The following is a 12309-nucleotide window of genomic DNA, read 5'->3' as shown; positions in this document are numbered from 1 at the left end:
CCAAACGATCAAACGCTAAATTAGTCGGAAAGATTGAATTTTACAATCCCTACTTGCACATCAGGGCAACATGCTAAATTTTAAAAGCAGTTAGATCATGATTGCAAAGATGAGCTAAGAAAGTCTTAAACAGCCAATTCAGTCTTTTACTACCCTTGCCCTGTGGGTGAACGAATGACTTTAAAAAATTGACTTAAATCTCTACAAGTACTTACAAAGCAGTTCAACATACCCTGAAAATTTTCTATAAAACTCCAGGCATTAAGATACCCATCTATACAGTTCAAAAAGAACTCAAAAGCTTTTTTAAGCACGTTTACAGTTTTCACTTTACTACGTAATTTTCAATCTTGTCAGAGATTACCCATCGATACAGTTCAAAAAAAGGAGCAAGATTCTTAACTTTAAGAATCAACTTTTTCATCGTTGATCCAAATAGTGAATTGTGGGTAAATGAGTCGAGTCAAACTTGAATATTGTTGAACTCGACTCGACTCAAAAACTCACTAGCTTAAAATTGTCAAGCTTGACTCGAACTCCAAATCAAAAATTAAATCTCAACATGAGCTTGAAAAAAAATTGAACTCAAAATATTCTTAAGCTTAGTTCGATTGAAGCTCAAACATGAATCATAAATACATGAAAACCTTATATTGTGAAACTCGACTCGAACTCTAAATCAAAAACTAAAGCTCGCCATGAGCTTGAAAAAGCTTGAACTCAAAATATTCTCAAACTTAACTTGAATCATAAATACATGAAAACCTTATATTGTATTTTAAAAAAAAGAATAAATTATTGTACTGTTAATATTTTTTTTCGAGTTGCATGTTAGTTTTTCGAGTCGTGTATCAAGTAATTCGTTTCGACTCGTTAAGAATTCAAATCGATTTTGAGCTTGAGTCCATTCAATTCGAGATTTGATCGAACTTTGACCAAATCGACCTCGAGTAGCTCACGATCTATCTCGTCTTATTTACAATCCTAATTAGAGGCATAAGGATGATTCCAAAAGCTTGCTTAAACCACCTTAAGTGCTTACGGTTCACTATACCCTAAAAAAAAGTTCAATAAACAAGCATTGAGTTTACCCATCAAAGTAGTTCACAAAAGGAAAAGGTAGAGCAATTACCTTTGGGATTTGCTTTTAATATCAATGACTCGAACAGTTAATTGTTGATTTCAAAATCGCACAGTAATTGTCCAACCATGCGGACGCATAACTCAGGACACGAAGTTCACCGGTAAGGAGATTGTGAGCCATTTGCCTTCGAAGAGCGAACGTATTACTCATTGAGGGGAAGTTGAAAAGAGCGAGCGACTGCAAATGCATCTCCAGAAGCTTTAAGTTAGTGAAAAGCTCTTGAAAACATATGAACATACATTATTTCATTCAATTGTTTTAACACTTCGTATAAGAATGTCTTTACAATATACGAATATCGCATTTTGTCAGTTTACCATGAAGAGTTTGTTTCTTCCTTTTCATCTGAAAAAGTCAAAAGTAATATTTTATTATCTTGTCTAACACAGGTTTAACCAAATTCTTTTTCTAGGATTTTACATTGATATCGGATACAAATACTTCAAGAAAAAAGTCTGAATAACAGTTCTAACAACATATTATTTTCAAAAATATATGAACATTGCAAAAGTCTATAAAAAAGACGATCTAATTTAAGACTAAAAAGTGGCGAAAATAAACACGACTGTAAATGTTATAAAAACATAATATTTTAAGTTAGACGCAACCTAAAACGTTATCTTTTTCATAGTATTTTCAGTTACAACCTAAAATGTTACATTACGAAGAATGTAATATTTTCGATTGTCAACCGAAAATGTTAGGAAGAAGATAACGTTTTAGGTTCAACCGAAAAAATTACGAAGAATGTATCACTTTAGGTTGCGTCCAACTTAAAATATTATGACTTTTTTATAGCATTTTCGATCGCGTTCATTCTTATCGTTTTTTAGCCTTAAATTATTAGGTTGAACCGCAGATGACATTGCATTTTAAGTCATTTTTTATTATGTGTTTGTTTCTTCCTTTCCATCTTTATAATTAAAACATGCAATAATATTCTATCATCTTGATATATCCCTTTTGTTCATAACCTATATATTGAACTCGGTGGGTGCCAGATAATGGGTATGTTCAAACACAAGTATAGTTGATACCTTTCAAGTTTTTTCATATATTTGTAAAATAGTTCATAACAATGTGTTATTTTCAAAATGATATGAATGTTGCATTTTATGTAACACTTAGACCACGAGTTTGCTTCTTCCTTTTCATCTGTACAAGTTAAACATACAGTGATATTCTTTCATCCTGATTCCAACCCATATTCCACAAAGGTTTACTCGATCTTTTCCATTTTTTTATACATATAAGAGGCATGAAAAGTGGAAATAAATTTACCTTAATGGAAGCATCATATTTCTGCATTGAGCGAGTGATGTGAGATAATAACATTTGATGTGCCTTAAACTCTCTCCGGCTATCTTTTAAGGGACACTGAGCTAACCGACCATCAATACGTTCAGCTTCCATGACCAAGTCATTAAGTTCTGACGATTAAGTTCAAAGTGAAAATAATGTCAGGTCTGCATGGCCTAAAATTAAACTTTCTCAAACACCAGTTAAACACACATTTGGATGGTAGGATTCTTCAAATAAAACCTGGGGGAGAGTTGCAACACACAACACGAGCAAATGCACGCAGTGCCTGTGGAAGACCCTTCCCTTTTCCTTGAGGAGATCTAACTTCCCTGTTTAATAACGCAATCATTACAAACAGAAATCAGCAACATGACTTTGGAATCATACGACTTCCCATATTAAAACAGTAGCAGTAGAGTGTCAAATTCAAGAACTAAATATAAAGTCAGCAGAGAAAGCGATTTACAAAACGGCCAAGTTACTTGGACTTGTGTTCGAGTGTTTTGGACATACGTATTCTAGGAGGGCCATATCCTCATATCCATCTTCAGACATGCGTCGGACAGGGATATTTAAAGAAAAATGAAATGTCATAGAAACATTCAAAATAAATAGCGTTCACCCTAACCCTTTAACATCTACTGACATTGTGAGTTCATCATTAAAGATAAAAGGTTAAAGAATTAAGCATCAATACCAACTTGATTACAAAAGTGTCTTCAGAGCATTTACGACACTTGAGTCTTTAATTTTCGGTGTATGATGTTGCACAAGTTCCAATTTCTTCTCACGTAGAATATCATATGGGATATTCAACTGGATTTGTACCTGAGTCGAAAACATCGTTATTTTAAAGAACACAAAACCATAACTCACAGTTATGTCAATTGTATGTGGATATAATTTTTTACTTGGACTATGATGAATTACAAATGTAGAGAAAGAAAAAAATCTACAATATGAATAAATGGGTTGACTAAGTTTAGCATCACTGAATCAAGTGATGCCCAGGTCACTTAAGGGAATGGCACAACCCAAATTATATCATAGTGTATATATATAAAATAAATTATGTAAATGTTACTTAATATAGGAATTTATATACCTTTTTCAAAACTTCCCAGCATTTTGATACTTGCATATCATCCTTTATTTCACTTATTTTTCCTCACATGTCATCAATTACCACCTTTTTTCTTTTATTTATGTCACCCACAGAGTGGTTGTGCATAATCCAGTATAAAGAAAACATGCAAATGCAAAATAGAGTGGTTGTGCAAATGCAAAATTTGAATATGCCTGACAACATATTCAAATTTTTAAAGTTTTCATTCATGTATTAGGAGGGTTATATCGCATACATATGTGGATATGCATCAAGCATAAGTTTCGGACACGCACTTTAAGAAAAATATAAGAGTCAGTAAATTAGGTGTATAATGTTCTAGCTTACACAGTTATACCAAAGAAAATAATTACTTCAAATTGACTTTCAAAATTAACCTGGTCGTGAATGTTGTCGGGAAGTGTGAAACCAAAATCCAAGCAGCAGTGAGGCATTTGGAAGTTTTCCATAACTTATTATTACCTACACAAAAAATAAAAATGAACTTCAGATTCTGTAACACAATACCGAACGCTCAACTAAAATGACATTCCCAGTTAGCACAGAGAGAAACCATATTAATATTCAAAGCATGCATCAAAACTTCAAAAGACCAAGTTCTAAGATTTTATGAAAAATATATGAAAATGGAAGGAGTATTCAAACAACATGAATTCAAGTGGACAGTATAGTCCACAATCTGCATCAATATAATACCATGGTCCCTTGATCCTATGTTACCTGGAATCGAGTGTGTGTCAACACGTACATGCTTAACTCTTTCTAAGCTTTTTAGTCTATATGGAGGTCCTTGTAAGTTTATATCCTAATATTCATGTCGAAATATTTATTGAAGACAAGTATTTTTTAAAGGTGAAGCCAAGTTTTGAAGACGGATACTTCAAGGAAAATGAAGAGTTGGAGTAATAAAGCTAAAAATTAACAAATATAAGAGTTTATATGTCCCCAAACTATAACCTTCATTTTAAATTAGCCCTTAAACTTTTAAATGTTCCAATTTCCTTATTCAAAAAAATGATCCAATTTCATCCCCAAATTACGACTTTCGTTCTAAATTAATCCTTAAACTTTTGACCATTCTAGCTTCATCCCTAGACTATGACCCTCTTTCTAAACTAGTCCCCCTACTTTTGAATATTCCAATTTCATTCCCAAATTCATCTAAATATGTAATTAATTTCAACTATAGTTTAACTTAAATTTTGTTTTTTTCCAAACATATAATATATAACTTGCCTAACAATTTTATTAACAAGGGATGTGATTAGTATATGCTTATAGTTTGGGATGAAATTGGAAAGTTCAAAAAGTTTGAGAACCAATTTAGAATGAAAGTCATAACTTGGAGATGAAATTGAAATGTTCAAAAGTTTGAGGACTAATTTAGAATTATAATCATAGTTTAGGGATGAAATTAGAACATTTAAAAGTTTAGGGACCGATTTAAAATAAGAGTTATACTTTGAGGACATATAATGCCATTAACTCATATAATAATTATCCCACGTAAATGGAAAGGGAAACCATTCCACTGCAGTGGTCCTAACCTCTTCACCAGGAGCATAGTTACGATCAGCAATAACCTGCTCGAGTCAATTAAAAGATGAAACAAATCAGAAATAAGAATTTCGGACAATTTTGTATAGGCAGACAACATTTGATGTATAGAAGTAAAAACAATAATGTTCATCTTCAGTGCATTATCTCTATCAGTATCTATATATAATTTTCTCACTAATGCTAAGTCACCATACCTCTGACAGCATTTTATCATCATCGAATAATACAATTGATTTTGAAATCCCATCGTGATTCATAAAATCTGTAAATGGAATCTACATAATGATTAATAATAATTCTAAGAGCTGTTGCACTAAAGAAAAAAACAATTGAAGTAACTGCTTGAAACTCTCCAAAACAAAATGATGTTATTAAGACGAAATACCAGAGATAGGCCCTTCGAACTTTCCCAGGCACGAGATGTTACTGCCACATTGACAACAAACTAATAAGAAAATTAAAACTAATACAAGGACTACATACTGCTAAAATCCTAGTCACCAGTTATCTGATACGGTTCACCAAATTTAATTAATTTGCATAATTAATCATCAAATGCGTAAGGGCTTAAAGGATTGATAATAAAAATAGTTGAGAAAGAATTTTGAAAAACTAAATAAACCTGTTATTGACATAAGCTCTGTTTTTTGGGGTAAAAAAATGAAATTGATTTTAACTCAATTGTAGATAGATACTACATTAGAAAACAAGGGCAGACCTGAGAAATATGCACACATGAAATCCTGAAGTGTGATGCTTTCAAGATCGGGTAACTGCTGAAGGGCCTGAATCATATGCAAAACCTTGTCCTAATCACATCTTCCAAGGAAAACAAAGTAGGACTTTTCTACTTGATTAAATTAGCTTTATCAATTAGAACTCAATTGGACAATTATAAGAACAAAAAAGCGAAGTTTCTGTATAAGTTCAAGCAGTTCTGTTATTTTATGACTTTATCCCCGAAATTGAAATAGGACTTGAATCAAGAATTGTCACATATAGACACATGAATTACTTATCATTGTGAACCAGAGACATATTCTGCTCGTATGCATATCATCATATTAAATAGTGAGACTACTTACAGGCACAACTGCAGCAAAGTCCTTTTCTATTTTAGCCTTTTGATTAAGTGTTTCTTGATACACTGAGCTTTGACGAATCATATCCAACTCGTATTCACTCCAGAAAATCTATAGGGGAACAAAAAAATACCAATTAACATATTTTTCAAAACTAATGCAACAAATGCTTACAGTTACATATACAAGGGATTGTACAAGGGCATGGAATTCAAAATGTATACCATATCCCAAAATGAAGCAGATTTTTTTATTCTAAGCATAATGGCATCTAGTCAAGTTTTTAAGGCTACAATACAGATTTAGCTTTCAAAATGTTTTACTTGACAATGTTACAACTAACCATAACAATGGTATTCATAAAGTTTAACTGAGAAATGGGACATTACTAATAATATTATTTGGTTATACCAACAATTTCTCCTCGTCAGAACTGCAAAGTAAAAGGAAACATGTGATAACTAAAAGAACTGCTCTGCAGCTCAAAGAAATACAAGAGAAACTATTTCCATCCCAATTGTCAGTGTCATTCAACACTTACTATGTTACTCTGTCTCGGGTGTGAATGTCGGATACAGGTATAGGTATGAAATAGCTACATTCTTTTTTTTTCCAAGTTTTCCATGTATCTAGAGGGCCCTTCCACGGTCATATCCCTATATCATGATATGCATAACTGACATGAGCACTACAAGAAAATTGAAGATTCAGATCAACATACTCTTTTAGACAGTTACAACAATATGGATTTCATGCCAAAATTTTAAATTCTACTCGGCATATGGATCAAAAAGCTTCAAAACCGTTCAGATGAGGAAACATTTACCGTACTATGAATTTCTCCATGTCGAGGAAGGCGACGGATGTAAGGGGCCCATTCGGAATCCTATTGTAAAAGATATAAATATAATTAAGTCATCTGGTTCTGGATGTTTCTTTTAAACAAACATAAAACATGGAAACAAAAGACATTCTACAAACCACCATAAACTCCCATTAAATACATAATAATGCAGAACCAACGCACAAGCAATTCTTCATAAGAATTTTCTCTTTTGAAGACAAGATTAAAAAGAATAATATTATTGTTACCTGGTCCATTTTTTGTTCAACTAAAAGGACGATAGCTAGCTTTGAAATAATCCCGATTTGATCACTTAGTAAAGCTTTAATCTTTGGAAGAAGACTGTCTGTTGTTATATGCTGAAAGATTCAAAGAAAACAATTTACAACTTGAGATCCTCATTGTGTTTAGGCAATCGAATAAGAGTTAAACATAAAGAATTGTAAATCATATACCAAACTGTAAGGAACTTTAAGTATGCAGTCCCCACTTCGAATTTTTTCAGACGCAAAAAGTGACCTGCAATAAGGGATTTAAAGAAGAATGTTTTCAGAATCAAAACACTTTAGGGCTTAATAAGAAAGATAACTAGAGAGCAAGGCAAACAATGTTTTCTATCTGGAGTATCCATGGTGTTAAAATACTGTAAAGACCTTCCCATGAATACACCTTGTTTACTCCCTGCTAGCGAGGGGAAAAAGAGAGTCTAAGCATTCTCTAGCTATCTTTACCATGGAACAAATCTGATCAACGATTCCCTTGAATGTTCAAAAAGGTGGCAAAAAATAAAATTAGGAAAAAGGACACAACCCACAGCATACAGATGCCTTTGACGAAGACTAAAGAGGCAAGAGTCTGAAGCTCATTAACATGAAAGGAGTCTTCCGATATTAAATTCTCCATTTTGGATAAACTCCAGTGAGAAATGTCCTCCAGAACCTTCTTTCCAGGAGATATGCACTCAGATGGTCTAACACTAGGGTGAGAAAGCAACTAATATAAGACTCGAAATACATCTTAATATCAACACTGCATCTTACAGAAGCTCAAATACATAAACTCGGCAAATCAATCAAATTCTATCAACAACCTACAAACCTTCAGTTGAAACAGAAAAGGATTTATGCCTCCCAAAATGATAGATTAGCTGAGAAATGCATCCAGGGATTGCATCAGGATTTCATTTTTTTTAATTTTTTTAACCACTTCTCCTTACCCATGTCCAGAAATTTAGGCATGGAAAGAGGCACTACGCATTCCTTACGCATTCAAATAGAGAGCATCGCACAGAAAATCACATCAACTAGGAACTGTTCAATTAGGCTGGTTTATTCCTTTAAGGGCCAATGTAGCGCAAAGCCCTTCCATTTGCTCCCAAGTATCATCTAAAAATTTATGTGAATCTCCAGAATTTGGATAATCAACTTTGAAATAATGCAAATCATTTTCAAAATTTGCAATGGAATCTTCCACATCACCAGGTGGAATATTCCACCCAGCAGAGCTATAAGACCTAATAAAGCTTCCTTATTTGTTGAAAGAAGAGAAGGTGAGTGGATCTGATGCCTACCATTACCTATCTGGAACTGATCAATGTTCAGAAATTTATGCATATACCATTTGAACTAAAAATGCATACATGTCCAATGGACATTTACACCTATTTATTCTCAATTCTTAAAGGGTTCTAGCTATCCGACTGCCTCTTTACTTCAAAATAAAATTCTATTATTACAAAAGCAAGCAATTTCAGGACAGTCAAAATTAAAAATACGATTTGAAGAAGTCGGGAATCTCACAATTGTAAGTCAACAAATGCAACCAGATGAAAACACCGCATTTGATGCTATCTGATTAAGGTCCATAGATTTGTCCATGCTATTAAAGAAAACAGGCTATTTTCAACCAAGCAACAATGTCGAAACTTGAAACAAAGGGAGCTTCACTTCCTTTCAATATGAGTGTTAAAGCAATATCTAATAACTCTAGTTGATACTTTATTGCCCAAAATAACATGTATCAGAACTGTTGGCACCAACATCGCACATTAAATGAGAATAAGTGGTGTGCCCATAGGATTTTTCAGTTTTGATTATTGTCATATACTGACAGATACATATAAATTCAACTTCTTTTCCCTTGCAAAAAAATTCACCTTCTTTCCCTTGCAAAAAATTCACCTCCGTGTTAAATAGTAAAGCATAGTCCTACCAAAGTTTTATGATATTAACCATTGTATGACACAGTGTTTAAAAAGAAGCATCTAAAAGCCGAGGCATAAGACTGTAAGTCCAAAACGCTTAATTGAGTTTGCACGAGAAAAATTTAATAAGGTGCTTGAAGGGGCTCAAAAGGTGCGTTAGGCACTGCTTTTCAACATTTAGATTAATTTTTTTTATATCTAGCAGCATTTCTTGAAGGGGCTCAAAGGCGCGTGAGGAATTGCTTTTCAACATTTAGACTTAACTAATCGGCCTTTGTTGGGGAAATGGATTTGGAAGTTTGCAAATGGAAAATATACCTTGTGGAAGAACTTAATTTGCAGCAAACATAATGTTGACATTAAGCCTATGACAATTAGTAAGGTGTATTCTCCCCAAGACTTTTGGATATGGAAAGGAATTGTTAGTAGCTACTTGAAGAGTGACTTGGCTGGAGAGTGCTTAAGATCTCATTCTAGGATCCAAGTGGGGAATGGTAAGTCAATATCCTTTTGGAATGATGTATGGGTAGACGATTCCCCTTTTTTTTATATAGGAATTTAGGCCTTGTTAAAAAACCCCTTCATACCCCCATGTTGCAACAGTAACATGAAGGACATTGGAAGGAGGAAAAGAGTGCCTAGGAATTTTATTAATCAGAACAATAGTACACAGCCACAACCAAAACCTACTGATACAACATATGATACAACATAACACTGATACATAAGACTAAAAATAAACAGCCTACGGAAAACAAAACATTTCCGTACACATTAACAACCCAAATACATAACCTACTAATCAACCTATATCGTTTTTAGCTAGCTTATCCGCTTCCCAATTAGCAACTCTCAGAACATGCCTTGAAATGATACCTTGTCTTTCCATACGAGAAGCTATATCCTTCACCAAGGACTGAACATAGGGGAGCATGAGTCCGGATTTTAATCCATTTCAGTGTGTTACTCAAATCCGATTCTAGAATAACCCTCTGACTTAGGGCAGATCCTAATTCTTCGATAATAATCAGTCCTCTCTTAATCGCCAATAGTTCTGCCATTATAGGAGGACCAGCCCCCACCCTTTCTGAAAAACGACTCTATCAACATACCTCTGTTGTCCCTAATCAGTCCACCTATTCCTCCTTTATCCAACCCCTCACCGTCGCACCATCTACGTTAAGCTTAACGATACCATCAGGATGAACCCACCACGATGAAGTAGAACAGCCCTTAATATGTCTTCCCACTGAATCAGCTAATTTTAATTCTCCCCTAAGGAATCAAACGGGATATGCACATCCTTAAATCTAGCACCAAACCAAGTAGTTGTTCTAAATCGAACAAGAAAGAAGAGCAGTATTGCATCCACATTCCCTTTCTGAAAAATTACCTCGTTTCCAAACAGTCCACATCACCACCCTTGGGATGAATTTCCAAATAGTTGATTTCAGTAGTAAATCATTCCATAAAATGATGAAGTCAATCATATTCTTGGAACCACAAAAGAAACATTCCATAAATTCAGAAATCTAGACCACAGACCCCATACTACTTCACAATGCAAAAAAAGATGTGAAACCGTTTCTTTATATCTACGACACGTCGAACATAGGGGATCCTCGATCCCAGCCACTCCTCTCTTCAACAATTCCTTCTTAACGGCCACTCTCTGGTGTGCAAGCTGCCAAACAAAGTTTCCACACAAGGGTGCTACTCCTATCCAAAAATGTCTTTCCCAAATACCCTCAATCCCCTCATTACCAGCTTGGTCAAAGAAATTCTTGATGCAAGATTTAGCTGAAAAACACCCTCTCCGTTCCCTAACCAATCCAACAATCTTCTTCAGAAGGAGACAAATTTATATTATTCAACAACGAGACAAGATGCAACCATTGTTCAACCTCCCAGTCCACCAAGTTCCTTCTCATTTGAACATCCCAAACCCAACCCAAAGCATTATTAACCCTGAACTCTATAACTTTACCCTCTTTATTATTCGAGAGTGTAAAAAGCCTCAGAAACTGATGTTTAAGAGGAACTTCTCCCAACCAAGCATCATGCCAAAACTCCACCAATTCTCCATTTCCCGTTCTCAAACGCAAATTTTTCCTTAGACAATCCCCAAATCCATCACTTGAAAAGAAATTTTTAACTACTCCTTTCCAAATCCACGAGGCACTAGCTGTCCAAGAATTCCCAATCATGCTAGAGCTTGTATCCAAGTTATACACACAGCACACCACTTTTTTCCACCAAGAAACCTTATCTGTAGCAAATTTCCATACCCATTTCCCCAAAAGAGCCCTGTTTAAAAGTAACAAATTCGGAATCCCTAGACCTCCCCAACCTTTTAGGCTTACACACTAAATTCTAATTCACCCATTGAATGTTCATTTTTCCTGTCGATTCCCCCCAAAGAAAGGATGTCATAATAGAATTCAATTTATTTAACATAGAACAAGGCATTCGAAAGATAGAAAGATAATAAGTGGGGAGGGAGCACAACACTAATTTAACCAACACCACCCTACCCGCCAACGATAAAGAATTTTGCCTTTTATCCAGTCACTTGTTGTGAATCTGTACGACTGGCTCCCACAAGGCAATCGAATTCCTCTTGGTCCCCAAAGGTAAGCCTAAATACTCCGATGCAAAATATCCCACTGAACAACCAATTTCCTTAGCCCAAGAAACAACCACCTCTTTCTCAACATTAATTCCAAACAATCTGCTCTTAGCCAGATTTAACTTCAAACCCGCCAACAACTCAAAAATTAGTAGCACCCTTCAACATTCAACAAATCACGTATAGAGGCCTTGCTAAAAATTATAAGATCATCCGCAAATTGCAAATGCGAGAGCATGAAGGAACGATCATGAACACCTAACTCAAGACCCGAAAACAGCACCTTGTCCACTGCTTTTACTTACAAGTGTAACAATTCACCCCCCAAATTAAACAACATAGGAGAAAGCGAACAACCCTGTCTTAATCCTCTTGCAGTGTGAATTTTCTCCGTAGGTGTCCCATTCACTAAAACCAAA

The 12309-nt window shown here is 34.6% G+C and overlaps 1 protein-coding gene across 1 annotated transcript; it reads right to left on the bottom strand.

Annotated features, from left to right (window-relative positions):
* Nucleotides 1–780: 780 nt before the first annotated feature.
* Nucleotides 781–10322, bottom strand: LOC120208717 (ribosomal lysine N-methyltransferase 4-like). The gene is given in 19 exon segments (XM_039207926.1): nucleotides 781–1055; nucleotides 1133–1321; nucleotides 2426–2574; nucleotides 2687–2775; nucleotides 3148–3172; nucleotides 3175–3274; nucleotides 3950–3991; nucleotides 3993–4034; nucleotides 5120–5155; nucleotides 5327–5407; nucleotides 5518–5558; nucleotides 5851–5917; nucleotides 6218–6325; nucleotides 7041–7100; nucleotides 7307–7417; nucleotides 7514–7584; nucleotides 7880–8051; nucleotides 9839–9899; nucleotides 10138–10322. Coding segments are annotated over 18 exon segments (1608 nt in total). The 3' UTR covers nucleotides 781–1055; nucleotides 1133–1153.
* Between the last annotated feature and the right edge of the window lie 1987 nt (nucleotides 10323–12309).

This window comes from Hibiscus syriacus, unplaced genomic scaffold (genome assembly GCF_006381635.1).
Source record: "Hibiscus syriacus cultivar Baekdansim isolate YM2019G1 unplaced genomic scaffold, ASM638163v2 tig00017223_pilon, whole genome shotgun sequence".
NCBI classification, from domain to species: domain Eukaryota; kingdom Viridiplantae; phylum Streptophyta; class Magnoliopsida; order Malvales; family Malvaceae; genus Hibiscus; species Hibiscus syriacus.
The sequence above is the reverse complement of the archived record's forward strand: the minus strand, read 5'-3'. Positions and strand labels throughout refer to the sequence as shown.